This window comes from Somniosus microcephalus, chromosome 15 (genome assembly GCF_052327205.1).
Source record: "Somniosus microcephalus isolate GS21.2 chromosome 15, FLI_Smic_1.0, whole genome shotgun sequence".
In the NCBI taxonomy this organism is placed as follows: Eukaryota; Metazoa; Chordata; class Chondrichthyes; order Squaliformes; family Somniosidae; genus Somniosus; species Somniosus microcephalus.
Window position 1 is genome coordinate 70,218,168 of NC_141001.1, and position 15,261 is coordinate 70,233,428.

General features: G+C 41.6%; 1 protein-coding gene across 5 annotated transcripts in view; it reads right to left on the reverse strand.

Annotated features, from left to right (window-relative positions):
• The window catches only part of sbf2 (SET binding factor 2), a 709,984-nt gene that overhangs the window by 620,676 nt on the left and 74,047 nt on the right, over window positions 1-15,261 (reverse strand). For all 5 annotated transcript variants that reach the window (XM_086007986.1, XM_086007985.1, XM_086007989.1 and 2 more), the window contains exon 2: window positions 3,182-3,267. In XM_086007986.1, the coding sequence (XP_085864112.1) occupies window positions 3,182-3,267 (86 nt within the window). The remainder of the gene's footprint in view (window positions 1-3,181; window positions 3,268-15,261) is intronic.

The window sequence follows — 15,261 nt, forward strand, 5'->3', positions numbered from 1 at the left end:
CCTTCTTTGTACTGACTCGAGAGCAAGTATGTCCTTTCTTAAGTATGGACACTAAAACTGTATGCAGTATTCCAGGTGCGGTCTCACCAATACCTTGTACAACTGAAGCAATACCTCCCTATTTTTATATTCTATCCCCCTAGCAATGAAAGCCAACATTCCATTGGCCTTCTTAATCACTTGCTGCACCTGCATACTAACCTTTTGAGTTTCGTGCACCAGGACCCCCAGATCCCTTTGTACTTCAGTACTTTCAAGTTTCTTGCCATTAAGATAATAACTTGCTCTACGATTTTTCCTGCCAAAGTGCATAACCTCACACTTTCCAGTATTGTATTCCATCTGCCAAATCTCTGCCCACTTACTTAGCCTGTCTATGTCCCCTTGCAGGTTTTTTATGTCCTCCTCACTCACTACTTTCCCTCCCATCTTAGTATCATCTGCAAACTTTGATGTGTTACACTCGGTCCCCTCCTCCAAATCGTTAATATAGATTGTAAAGAGTTGGGGACCCAGCACTGACCCCTGCGGAACACCACTGGTTACTGATTGCCAGTCTGAATATGAACCATTTATCCCAACTCTCTGCCTTCTGTTAGATAGCCAATCCTCTATCCATGCCAGAATATTACCCCCAATCCTGTGATTTTTTATCTTAAGCAATAATCTTTTGTGTGGCACCTTGTCAAATGCCTTTTGGAAGTCTAAATACACTACGTCCACTGGTTCACCTTTATCCACCCTATATGTTACTTCCTCAAAGAACTCCAGCAAATTTGTCAAACATGACTTCCCCTTCATAAAACCATGCTGACTTTGTCCTATTAAATGATGATTATCCAAATGTCCTGTTACTGTCTCCTTAATAATGGACTCCAAAATTTTACCTACCACAGATGTTAGGCTAACCGGTCTATAGTTTCCAGCCTTCTGTCTACTGCCCTTTTTAAATAAGGGTGTTACATTAGCAGTTTTCCAGTCTGCCGGGACCTTTGCTGAGTCCAGGGAGTTTTGGAAGATTATTACCAATGCATCCACAATCCCTACCGCCACTTCCCTCAAAACCCTGGGATGTAAGCCATCAGGTCCAGGTGATTTATCCGCCTTGAGTCCCATTATTTTACCAAGTACTACTTCCTTAGTGATTTTAATCGTATTTCGCTCCTCCCCCCCTATAGCCCCCTGCTTGTCAAGTGTTGGGATATTCTTGGTGTCCTCTACTGTAAAGACTGATACAAAATATTCATTCAGTGTTTTTGCCATCTCCATATTTCCCACCATTAATTTCCCAGTCTCATCCTCTAAGGGACCAACATTTACTTTAGCCACCCTTTTTCTTTTTATATAACTATAAAAACTCTTACTATCTGTCTTTATATTTTTTGCTAATTTACTTTCATAATCTATCTTCCCTTTCTTAATCAATCTTTTTGTTATTTTTTGCTGTCTTTTAAAGTTTTCCCAATCCTCTATCCTCCCACTAGATTTGGCTACCTTATATGCCCTTGTTTTTAGTCGAATACTATCCTTAATTTCTTTACTTAGCCACGGGTGGCTGTCTTTTCTTTTACAACCTTTTTTTCCCTCAGTGGAATATACTTTTTTTGGAATTTGTAAAATAACTCCTTAAATGTACACCACTGATCATGTATCGTCTTATCCTTTAATCTATTTTCCCAATCCACTTTACTCAATTCCGCTCTCATACCTTCATAGTCTCCTTTATTCAAGCTTAGCACGCTTGTTTGAGATACAGCCTCCTCACCCTCTAACTGAATATGGAATTCAACCATGTTATGGTCACTCATTCCAAGGGGATCCTTTACTAGGACATTTTTAATTAATCCTGTCTCATTACACAGGACCAGATCTAAGGTTGCTTGCCCCCTGGTTGGTTCAGTTACATACTGCTCAAGAAACCCATCCCTAATACACTCAATGAACTCATCCTCAAGGCAGCCCTGCCCAATTTGATTCGTCCAATTTATATGATAGTTAAAATCCCCCATAATTATAGATGTTCCCTTATTACAAGCCTCAACTATTTCCTGATTGATACTCCGTCCAACCGAGTTGCGACTGTTCGGAGGCCTATATACTACACCCACTAGTGTTTTTTTCCCCTTATTATTCCTTATCTCCACCCAAACTGTTTCGTTATCCTGATCCTTTGACCCAATATCATTTCTCTGTATTACAGTGATTCCTTCCTTTATTAACATAGCCACCCCACCTCCCCTTCCTTCCTGCCTGTCCTTCCTGATTGTTAAATAACCTGGTATGTTTAATTCCCAGGCATTGTCACCCTGCAGCCATGTTTCTGTAATGGCCACAAGATCATACCCATATGTAGCTATTTGTGCCTTTAACTCGTCTATTTTGTTACGAATGCTACGTGCATTCAGATAGAGAACTTTCAAATATGTTTTGTGACACTTAGTTCCTGCTATTGCCCTTTTTATTACTTTACCTTTTACTCAAGCTACAGTGGGATTTCCCATTAACTGAGCTTGATAAAATGAGTTATTGATTGGTTCTTATAAGCTTTTAAATGTTTTTACCTAAATGCAAACTCTTAAATATTTTTGTTTAAGAATATTTAATTACTGAAAGTATCTGTCAGGTTCCATTTTCATATGCCAACAGAAAATAATTTCAAGTTACTTAACTAATAAACTGTGTGACCTATTGCAAGTGATCAGGAAGGATATGTCCTAAGAGAATTCTACAAGATAAGCAAATTATTTGTATTACTCCCCTTGCCTCTGATGTTTTATATTATTGGAGATTTAGATTACTAATGACAAGCAAGCCTAACAACTATCTCCAGCACAGTCCCCACTGATTTGTTAGTTATGTTCATAAAAATGTAAATTAAGTATAGTAGGTCAGTGTACCATATTTTTAAATAGTTAGCTGTAATAAAACCAGGGACAGAAGTTAGGTACTAACTAACAACTTACACCATAAGACTAAACGCTGCTCAAGTTTTCATAAGAAATGAAGCCTCAACACAAACATCTTTCATCAATATTCTTTGCATTCCAATATAGCTAGAAGTCATGAGTTCTAGAAGGCCATGAACTATTTATGCTTCAGCTTAGCTAAATATTTGTCCAAAAATAATAAGAAAAACTCAATTTCCAGTTATGAAATGCAAAATGAGAACTTATATACTTACCAATTCTATTCCCTGCGGAAAAGGCACATCATCCCAGTCCTTCTGTGGAAAACGCTGAATTATCTTCCCTGAACCTTCAACAGATCCTGAGCGCAAAAGAAATTAACACATTACTGAAAATGTATTACCACAGTACTACTTAATAAGGAAAAAATGTGATAATGAAATCAGGTTCTGCACCTTTATTAGTTGCCATAATTATTTACAATATGGACATTGGTCACCAATAAGTTCTTGGTTTCTTGTGCATGCCAAAAAATTCAGCTAATAGTAATTGGTAGCAGAACGGTAAATTTAGTTATTGCAAAGACCAGTAGATATCCTGTGATGTTGCTCACAGTAAATCAGATATTATGCTGTTGCAAGGCAAGGAACTTTGGTATGGAAGTGGGTGACGGGAGATGCACAACAATTACAAAAAGAATTTAGAGAGAAGTCTGTAAGAGATCTCCTGGTGAAAATAAAGTAAGTGTTTTTGATTGGTTCCTGTAAAATAAAGAAACAGTATTTACATTACCCACAAATAAATTTGCTCCCATTAGTACCACAGATAAATAATAAATCTCTGCATATCTCACAATGGGAGCTCCTTTACAACCCATCTGCTTAGCATGCTTGTTTTTATAGTGAAGCTATAAAAAAACATTTATACAACCTACTGTATTACAAAAATTCAATCTAATTTCCATCTTTCCTTCTTCACCAAATATCTCAGGATGCACGGCAACAACTCGCCAAGGCTTCTTCGACAGCAGCTCCCAAACTCACGGCATCCACCAGCTAGATGGACAAGGGCAGCAGGTGAACGGGAATACCATCACCTCCAAGTTCCCCTCCAAGTAACACAGCATCCTGACTTAAGACATTTACTGTTGTTCCTTCATTGTTGCTGAATCAATATCAAGGAACTCCGTACCCAACAGCACTGTGGGAGTATATTCACCACATGGACTGCAGTGGTTCAAGAAGGCCCACCATCACCTTCTCAAAGCTAACTAGGGATGGCAAATAAATACCGGCCTTGCCAACGATGCCCACATCCTAAGAATGATTTTTTTTTTAAACTAGGAACTTGCACCAGGGTAATCATTAGTATTTGGATGTGTTTTTGTTCATTGTAAATATTTTTTTTCCAAAATTGAATTCTTGGTGCGCTGAGTTTGTTTTGGTGAGTATTTATTGACCAGGCAATGTGATTTGACAGGACTGCGGATGCTGGTGTGTTTGGGTTGAGTGCAGTCCTAAGGATTGTGGAGTAACTGGGACTGATGTTGGGAAGGACTGCTGGTGAAGGGGAATAGGGAAAGTTTAGTCAAACTCTCCTCAATGACCTGCTGTCAAAGAGGTCTTGCAGCTGGCAGGATTGCTCTTCCAAGTCATCCTCTACATCTTTCAGTTCTTCAAGTTCCTCCATGTCTTTCTCTGCAGGTGGCTTGCTGGGTTGTTCCCTTTGTAGAGCAAAGTTGTGGCGCATGTAGCACATGACAATTCTTTACTCTCTGGGGGCGGTACTGCAGGACACCTGCAGAGCTATCCAGATAATGGAATTGTTTCTTCAGGGTGCCGATAGTTTGCTCAATCAGGGATCTAGTGGAGGAATGGCTTAAATTGTATCTCATTTCAGCATCTGTGTATGGGTTCCTGACAGGTGTCATGAGCCACACATATAGGGGCAAGCACTAGTCCCCTATCAGCCAGCCTTTGATCCAATGTTGTGGTGCAAGATGGAAAATTGAGAATAGGCGCAGGATGAAGGCATTATAACAACTGCCAGGGTAGTGGGAACAGACAAGCATAAAGCGCTGCATGCCACTGCATACTTGTTCCACATTCAGCGAGTGAAAGCCCTGTTCATATCAAATTCGGGGTCTATGTATCTGCAGTCGATGGTGCCCTGCACCGGAGGGAAGACTGCAATCTTGGCAAAGCCCGGAGACCAGTTTTAACCTCCCAGAGATGACGGGGTACATAGGGTCTAATGAGAGGGAGGAACTGAATGAAATCAGTATTTGTAGGGAAATGGCGTTAGGGAAATTGATGGGATTGAAGGCCGATAAATCACCTGGGCCCGATAATCTACATCCTAGGGTACTTAAGGAAGTGGCCCTAGAAATAGTAGATACATTGCTGGTCATCTTCCAAAATTCTATAGACTCTGGAACAGTTCCCATGTAGCTAATGTTACCCCACTATTCAAAAAAGGTGGTAGAGAGAAAACGGGGAATTATAGCCCGGTAAGCCCAACATCGGTAGTGGGGAAAATGCTAGAGTCCATTATAAAGATGTAATAGCAGAGCACTTGGAAAACAGTAACAGGATCAGACGACGTCAACATGGATTTACAAAAGGTAAATCGTGCTTGACTAATCTACTGGAATTTTTTGAGGATGTAACTGGTAGACTAGATATGGGAGAACCAATGGATATGGTGTATTTGGACTTTCAGAAGGCTTTCGATAAGGTCCCGCATAAGAGATTAGCGTGTAAAGTTAAGGCACATGGGATTGGTGGTAAGGTACTGACTTGGATAGAGAACTGGTTGGCAGACAGGAAGCAAAGAGTTGGAATAAACGGGTCTTTTTCCGAGTGGCAGGCAGTGACTAGTGGGGTACCGCAGGGATCGGTCCTAGGACCCCAGCTATTCACAATATATATTAAATGATCTAGACGAGGGAACTAGATGTAATATCTCCAAGTTTGCAGACGACACAAAGCTGGGTAGGGCGTGTGTGCTGTGAGGAGGATGCCGAGAAACTCCAGTATGATTTGGACAGGTTGGGTGATTGGGCAGATGCAGTATAATGTGGATAAAAGCGAGGTTATCCACTTTGGTGGCAAAAACAGGAAGGCAGATTATTATCTGAACGGTAATAGATTGGGAGAAGGGGAAGTGCAACGAAACCTGGGTGTCCTTGTGCACCAGTCGCTGAAGGTAAGCATGCAGGTGCAGCAGGCGGTTAAGAAGGCAAATGGTATGTTGGCCTTCGTAGCGAGAGGGTTCGAGTACAGGAACAAGGATGTCTCGCTGCAGTTGTACAGGGCCATGGTGAGACCACACCTTGAGTATTGTGTGCAGTTTTGGTCGCCTTATCTGAGGAAGGATGTTCTTGCCATGGAGGGAGTGCAGCGAAGATTCACCAGACTGATACCTGGGATGGCAAGAATGACGTATGAGGAGAGATTGGGTCGATTGGGCTTATACTCGCTGGAGTTTAGAAGAATGAGAGGGGATCTCATTGAAACATAAAATTCTAACAGGACTTTTCAGACTAGATGCAGGAAGGATGTTCCCGATGGCCGGGGAGTCCAGAACCAGGGGTCACAGTCTAAGGATAAGGGGTAAGCCATTTAGGACAGAAATGAGGAGGAATTTCTTCACCCAGAGAGTGGTGAACCTGTGGAATTCTCTACCACAGAAGGCAGTTGAGGCCAATTCATTAAATATATTCAAGAAGGAGTTGGATATATTTCTTAAGGCTAAAGGGATCAAGGGATATGGGGAGAAAGCAGGGACAGGGTACTGAGTTTGGGTGATCAGCCATGATCTCATTGAATGGCGGAGCAGGCTTGAGGGGGCCGAATGGCCTACTCCTGCTCCTATCTTCTATGTTTCTATGTTTCCCTGCTCCATAGCCTCCACAGGGAAGGACATGAAGCCATTTGTTCTGGTAAACAGAGCATCTGTCACCTGCTTGATGCAGGCATCCGCATCCACACCAAATTAATGTTGTTAATGTTTCCTGCTACGGGTTGGAATAACCCCGAGGCACAGAAATTCAGGGCCACAATCAACATAAGAGCCACAGGTACAGAGGAGCGTAATCTGTTGCTGGGCTGCAATTGCTGCTGTAAGTGGAAACACACGCTCTGTGTCTACTCTTTCAAAACCTTTCATAATTTTAAAGACCTCTATTAGGTCACCCCTTAGCTTTCTCCTTGCAAGAGAAAATAGACCCGGCCTGTACATCCTTTCCTGATGGGTATAACTTTGCATTTCTGGTATCATCCTTGTAAATCTTTTTTGCACCCTCTCCAGTGCCTCTATATCCTTTCTATAATGTGGCAACCAGAACTGTACACAGTACTCAAATTGTGGTCTAACCAAGGTTCAGTACGAGTTTAGCATAACTTCTCCACTTTTCAATTCTAAACCCCAAGTGCTTGTTTTTTTTTTTTTTTAAATGGCCTTATTAACCTGCATCACTACTTTTAATACAAAAGCAATAATACTGTGGATGCTGGAAATCTGAAATAAAAACAGAAAATGCTGGAAATACTCAGCAGGTCAGGCAGTATCTGTGGAGAAAGAAACATAGTTAACGTTTGAGGTCGGTGACCCTTCGTCAGAACTGGAAAAAGCTTGAGATCGAACATGTTTTTAAGCAAGTGCAAGGACAGGGAAAGGGGGAGGGGAGGAAAGAACAATAGGGAAGGTCTGTGATAGGATGGAAGGCAGGAGAGATTAAGAGATGGTGCAAGGCAAAAGGAGATGGTAATGGGACAAGTTAAGAAATAAAAGATGGCTCTAGATGAAGTGTAAAAAAAAGGGAAAAAAAATAGGGGCAGAGGTTATGGTCTGAAATTGTTGAACTCTATGCTGAGTCCAGAAGGCTGTCAAGTGCCTAATCGAAAGATGAGATGCTGTTCCTCGAGCTTATGTTGAGCTGCATTGGAACAATGCAAGAGGCCGAGGACCGTGAGGTCTGAGTGGGAGTGGAGTGGAGAATTAAAGTGACAGGCGACCAGAAGCTCAGGGTTACCCTTACGGACTGAACGGAGGTGTTCCGCAAAGCGGTCACCCAATCTGCATTTGGTCTCCCCAATGTAGAGGAGACCGCATCGTGAGCAGCGAATACAGTGTACTAAATTGCAAGAAGTACAAGTAAATCGCTGTTTCACCTGGAAGGAGTGTTTGGGGCCCTGGACAGTGGGAAGGGTGGAGGTAAAAGGGCATGTGTTGCATCTCCTGTGCTTGCATGGGAAGGTGCCGGGCGAAGGGGAAGGGGTGTTGGGGGTGCTAGAGGAGTGGACCAGGGTGTCTCGGAGGGAGCAGTCCCTTCGGAATGCTGAAAGGGGAGGTGAGGGGAAGAGGTGTTTGGTGGTGGGATCACGCTGGAGGCGGCAGAAATGACGGAGGATGATCCGTTGAATGTGGAGGCTGGTGAGGTGAAAGGTGAGGACAAGGGGAACCCTATCGTGGTTCCGGGAGGGAGGGGACGGGGTGAGAGCAGAAGTGCGGGAAATAGAACGGACACGGTCAAGGGCTGTGTCAACCACAGTAGAGTGGAATCCTCGGTTGAGGAAAAAGGAAGATATGTCGGAAGCACTGGTATGAAAAGGTGGCGTCGTCAGAGCAGATGCGGCGGAGTCGGAGAAACTGGGAGAATGGAATAGAGTCCTTACAGGAAGCGGGGTGGCAGGAAGTGTAGTCCAGGTAGCTGTGGGAGTCAGTGGGCTTGTAGTGAATGTTTGTCAACTACTTCTAATGATGTGTATTTGTACTCCCAGATCCCTTTGCTCCTCTACCCCATTTAGATTCTTATTTTCCAAGTAATCTGTGATGATCTTATTTTTCTTACCAACATGTAATACCTCACACTTATCTCTGTTCAAATTCATTTGCAAATTATATGCCCATTCTGCAAGTTTATTAATGTCTTCTTGTAATTTGTTGCAGTCCTCTTCAGTATTGACTATCCCCCCAATTTGGTGTCACCAACTAATTTAGAAATTGTGTTTTTGATTCCAAAGTCTAAATCGTTAACAAAATTTGTGAACAACAGTGGTCCCAGCACTGATCCACTGATATCATAAAGAGTGCTTGTTACCAAGGAACAACAGAACTATAAAGGAATGGAATTCAGGGCAGAAGACAAGGCTGTGAAGAAATGAAAAAAAGCCACTGCAACAAGATAGTTGGAGAGGATCCATCTTTAACTGGTCTGAATTCAAAAAAGTTGTTCCAGCAAGGTGAAAAAGTTACAAAGAAACGGAGCTGAAGGAGGAGACTTTGCTGTATGTATTGTGGACCAAGAGAAAACCCACAAAATTGAGTCACTTTGAAAAGAATTATTGCTGCAACTGACCTAAACCAAATGAAGTGCCAAAAGATGAAGCCTCCAGCTTGTTTATATTGGCTTCTTCTTCACCAATTTGCATCTGAATTATGTTCTGCAAACTGAAGTCAACAGAATGACCCATTCAACTTGACTGCTTTCCTTAAAGCATCTCAACTTATCTACACTTCCATACAGCAGGATTGGGATTAGCAAGGTCAACTAAAGAATACATTTTTTTTTTTTTTTTAAACAAATTACACTATTTATAATCAACATATAACCTAACTATGATCATCTACAATATATGCATATGGGCTCACTTCCTTTTAAGTATCGCATTTATTTGTTGTAACATTTTGCTTTCACACTTTTTCTATCATAATTAAACTTATCCATTCATTTTACATACCACAGAACCTTCTGTGCTTGATCTTCAATGGCACTTTTTTCGTATGACAGCTTGAAAAGCAACATTTAATGTTGACATCCAAGTTCGTCATCTGCTCTATGGCCTCTGGTGATATGGAGTGAATAGAAGCTATTCAATCAAGGAAGAATCGTAGTGAGCAACGGTTCACAAGACGCTCCATGGTTTGGATAGCCACTCCACAGTTGCATATCAGGGATTCCTTTATCTTCTAATGGCACTGTTGCTTACTTATCTCTGAAACCTACCAGTTCTGTCTCAAAGATAGGCAGTACTGTTATCCATGACACTAAATGCCTTGAAGCAGCCAAAATCAAATCTGCGACTTGATGTTTGCTGCCCAATATCTCTCACCCCCAATGCTGCCTGCCGTACCCAGATGCTGCTACCGCACACCTGGACAACCCCCCACCACAACCAGGTCCCCACCCACAGCTCCATTCGCCACAATCCCACCCATTATCAGGAACTTGCTTAAAGACATTTAAGTGCATTTGCACCTCTTTTAGGAACCAAGCTTAAGGAATTTCAACAGGCTTCCCCAAGTCAATGTTGGAGAAATCCTTTTAACTTATCAATCACTATAAATCAATGCCCCAATAATACATTGTATGTTACATTGCATAAAACAGCATATCCTCCGACTCACCAAGAGTAATGCCACGGCAGATCTTCTAGTATAAAGATTTTGGGTCTAGTGCACCCATCATAGTGTCATACGTGCTGACTGAAATTTTAAAATAAAAGTATATTTAAAAAGTCAGTAATTTCCCGCTTGCTTTTTGAATTTTGATAACTTGGTCTCTTCCCTAAGGTCAGGAGCTGGGGACTTATAAGTAGCTAGAAACCAGCTTTCAGAGCAATAGCAATTAGCCTCCAATGTACCTCAGGGCATGCATGTTTAGAGCATTACCCACAGGAGGTAACTGAGCAGTAGTTTAAAAAGGGTCGGCCAAGTTAAACACAGCTCCCACTTAGCAACTAAACATTATGATTGCACTCCAAACCACAGATTACCCGTGAGCAACACCACAGGATGTCAACTTGTATCCCTCATTCAATAATCAATTCTCCCTCCAAGCTGGAGATGAAAATGGAAATCAAACACTACTTAAAATCTGAGGCCCTACATTACAACAGTGACTACATTTCAAAAGTACTTCATTGGCTGTAAAGAACTTTGGGTTGTCCTGAGGTTGCGAAAGGTGCCATATAAATGCAATTTCTTTCTTTCTTATTTGATACCTCAGAATACAATTGGGAAAAAAAAATCAAGCAGGCACTCAACATTTCTAAAATGCTGACCCAAAATTCTGACCCAAAATTCCAGGTGACTGCAATATTGACAGAGCATAACTTTGTTGAAAGTACTTAAGTAGATGAAGGCCGTGAGGAAAGTCTCCACCCAACCTTTTGAAATGAAGGCTAATATAATCTTGAATCCTGGGTTGCAACTCTATATTTTACACAGAATTTAAGGAAGTCCAAGTGAAATGTTAAACCAAACAAATGCTACTAAAGTTTGTGAGCTATAACTGGGTGTCAGCAAGGGACACCTATTCAACAAAGGTCACCAGCCCTTCAAATTTTACAAGAATGTTTTTGCAGTCATTAGCAAAGTGAAACCTCATCATTTTTCACATATCCTCTATGGATCATACAACAATATTAATATAGATCTGTAAAAGGAATATGCTTGATCTTATTCCAAGCTTCACAATATTGGGCAGGAGACTGATAACCTGAACTGTAGGTTAGCTTGGAGCAATCTTGCTTCAGGAAGGCAAATAAAATCTACGAAACCTTGTCCTATTGAAAATACCCATGAGAAATATCCACATTTTGACTTCTTCCGAGGCCACAGCACACACAGAATGGGCTCTAACCTATAATCAATTAAATTAAGCAGCCTCCTACTTCTGAGGATAAAATATATAATCCTGCACTGGGAGGTGACAACAGTTTCAAATCAATTAAACTGAACTCTTTCCAAAAAAAATATTTCCACAAATGCCAAGAACAAGTTGCAGAACTAACCAGTTCAAACTTCTACTGCCTTCTTCCAAAAACAAGATTGGGGAAAAGCTAAAAATACATAGAGAATATAGTCAACTGCTACATACTTCCTTACCCCTGTAAGGGGTTTTCGATCGCAGAGGTTTTCTCTCTCTAGAGGCCTCTCTCTCTTGCACAGTAAAAATCTTGAGTGGTTCGACCCACTCGCCCCTTAGGTTCTATACACTGGACTTTGAGGCAGGAACTACAATGTAGAGAATACTTTATAGATCAGGTTTAATGAAAACGAAATGAAATTTTATTGCATAAAGGAACAAATTGAATGTAAGCCAAATAAGGTACATGGGAGGGAAAAACAAATCATAATACAGGCATGTTATACTTTACAAAAGTCATCACGAAATGGGGAAACACACGGAACATCGAGGGACAACAACTCAATTAATTATACCCAAAATGCCCACCCCCTAAGCCTAGCTAGATCAGATTATGAGGGGCCAGAAACATGCTCACCAATCCAATTAGAAAGTATAAGATTTTGAAAGGTCTGCGTTTTGATCCTCTCAGGCGTCCTGTCTCCACGTGGTCAACGCTGCGGGCTGCGACACTCTCTTTTCTTCCTCGAGGTGAAGGTCACGGACAGGCTGGATGCTGGCAGGCCTGGACGTCGGCGTGGACGGAGACCAACTGTTTGACCATGGTTAGATAGGTTTCTTCGCAGAGCCCAGCTGGTTTACCATTTTCAGATAGGTTTCTTCTGGAGGGCTACTGTCCTTGTCTCATCAACGGCCGGGGTTTGTCGATGATCTCCTGATGGTTACCCCGGGGCGGGACGCAGACTCGAATCACCTTCTTGACTGGTCTCTGGATCGACGTTCCTCCACGGCTCTCGAAAAGGCAAGCTAGCTGAGCCAAGCTGCGCCACGCCACGCTTCGCTCCACCAAGCTCCGAAAAGCTGCAAAAGCTCCAAGCTGCAAAAAACTGCAAAAGCTGCCGATGGCTACCCCGGGACTCCAGTTATACTTCTCAAAGAAGCCCTTATCTCCTGCCAAATCAAGGTGAGTCTTTGTTTAACTTTTGGCAGGCTTGTAGCACAGCGGGGTAGTCTTTGTTTTTTTAAAGTATCTTCGGGATGGCCGGTAACTGCCATCTCTGGTCTGGAACGACCCTGTATTGTCTTTAATGTCCTTCTGATGTCTTAAAACGGTGCTTGATGTTCCCATGAATATGAAACTGTTTCCCTTTGTCTGGGTAAACATTTTGATGGCCTTTATCTACAGGCCGATCTGATCGGATCTGCATCCAATCTATATGTATGGGGCTCTGTCTGGTTTCGTTTTCCCCGAAACTGCCTTCCAGAACCTACTGTGGGCTGAATCCACAAAAAGCTGTCTGGGGACTGCAGGAACCATTTTAAAGTGTCCCAAAAGCTGGTCACGGGGTCTGGCGGCCATTTTGTGTGCCCCTTTTTCTGGGCTTCTTTTAAAACAGTCTTTAAAAGTTAAGGCCTTTTCTACCAATAGGCCCTTATAGGAAAATGTTCAATTTTGCGAATTCTACACCCCTACATTAAAATACATAAATGTATACGAGTATTGTTGGATGTAGTTTCTCTCCCTCTCCCCTGGACTGGATCCATGTATCAGTAACATGGGTTGCCATGTCTCTACAGCACTGCTGTCAGGTGGAGGGACAGGGGACAAGAGTTTCTTCATGAAAACCCCCCAGCTATTCTCTCTGCCTTGTTTTCCTTCCTCCTCACCCGTCCCACTACCATCACATAAGAGATTACAAGTAAAGCAAGAGTTAGTCATAAAATAGAGTACTGTGGTGACTTACATATGCAAGAGTTAAAATTATATAATTAAGTACATATTTGGATAAAGCTAAAAAACAAGTTTCTGAGCGATGCATTTCTGAAGGGAAAAATAAATTGTTGAAATCCCCAAGTCCTCACAAAAAGTTTGAAATCAGATAAAAGTCTGAAAAATTATATCCCGAGTGAAAGAATGCTAAACTTTGTGTATCTGCAAAAGCCATTTGAGCTCCCACGTGGTAGTTTGATGTTTTTGAACACATTATTTTCAGTGCGCTTGAGGATATAGAATGCAAAAATAAGGTAACAACTCGCTTCGCATGGCCAAGGACCCTGTCAATCTAAAATGGAGGATCCTGTTAGCCTAAAATGGTGGTGCAATGTCGACATCGCTGAGTCACTTGCATATTGTAAGAGATGATCATGTTAACTCGGGAAAAGCTAAACTGATCTGTGGCTGCTAATATGGCTGGCACCCACAACGTCACACCTTGCTGGTGGAAACAGTGTAGGGCGGAGTGCAGAGGATATACAGACAATAGGCGATCAGAAAACGCATTACCATACTGATTAGGTGATCGTGAAACCATTACCCGCATATTTCCTAAACTATAAACCATTCAGTGAAATGTGGCTTCTTTATTTCAAACTGCCAGGCCAGGAAATCAATTTAAATGTGTACGTGCCCAGCTCAGGATTGGTGCAGACTGTAAGGTGTGTTAATGTCTTCTCAAAAGCAAGTATAATAATGTGGTACTCTGTATGAAAGATTACTTGCTCTGGTGGAACCTGTCGAGACTCTGCTGGAGTCAGAACTGTGCTGTATCAGAGTAAGTCTCCCGGGACAACAGAATAAAACAACTGTTGAACTAAACCAGTATTCCGACTCAGTGTTTGTACTGAACCAGATTGAGGACCAAAAAATCCGTTTCAACACGCTTACAATACCTTCAAAAGAAATCAAGGGTTGGGAACAGCAAGTCAGTTAAGCTCATTACCAATCCAACATAATTGTAAAGGGGACAATTTACCCCCAAAAAATTGGCACAAATGCCTAGAGCAATTTGCAGAACCTAATCAGTTCCAAAGTCTACCCCTTCTCCGAAAACAGTCAACATGCTTAGACAGCTCTCAATATAACCACTTTCAAGAAATCCAGCATCTTTTGACCTCCCACCCCATCATCATTTGAGTATTTTACCCTTTGCAACCAGATACTGTACATGTTTTCTTTCATTTGTACACCTAAATAGTACTTTTTGCACTGATCTCCCAATGAATTTGGAGTTCTTCAAAAAAAAAAATGGGATTATAATCTTGTCAGTACAATGGGAAATTTTGCATCTCATATACAAATTACTTTTCAATTACTGTAGTGTATACTTTCCACTCAAGATTAGTATTTTCCAGGTCACTTCATAAAGTAGAAAGTCAGACTCGACCAACACAATTGCATTCGAAAGCTTTTGTGGTCACTGCTATAAAAATGTATTATGTTAAATATTATCTGTACAAAGCATTCAAGCCATGTTCTTTGACAAATGTACATGGTTGCTGCACACATCTACCCACTTGAACAGGAGGAGGACTTCATTTTCCTGTCTGAACTGGTAGCATTGTAGTCCAATTTAAAATAGACACTTTCTTTAGTTGACTAGTTAGGATGAACAGTTATTCAGAATTTGCTCCATCCAAAATTCTGCGCAATTAAAAAGGCACAAATTTCTCAACTCACTAATGGGTTGGTGAAAAAGGATAATC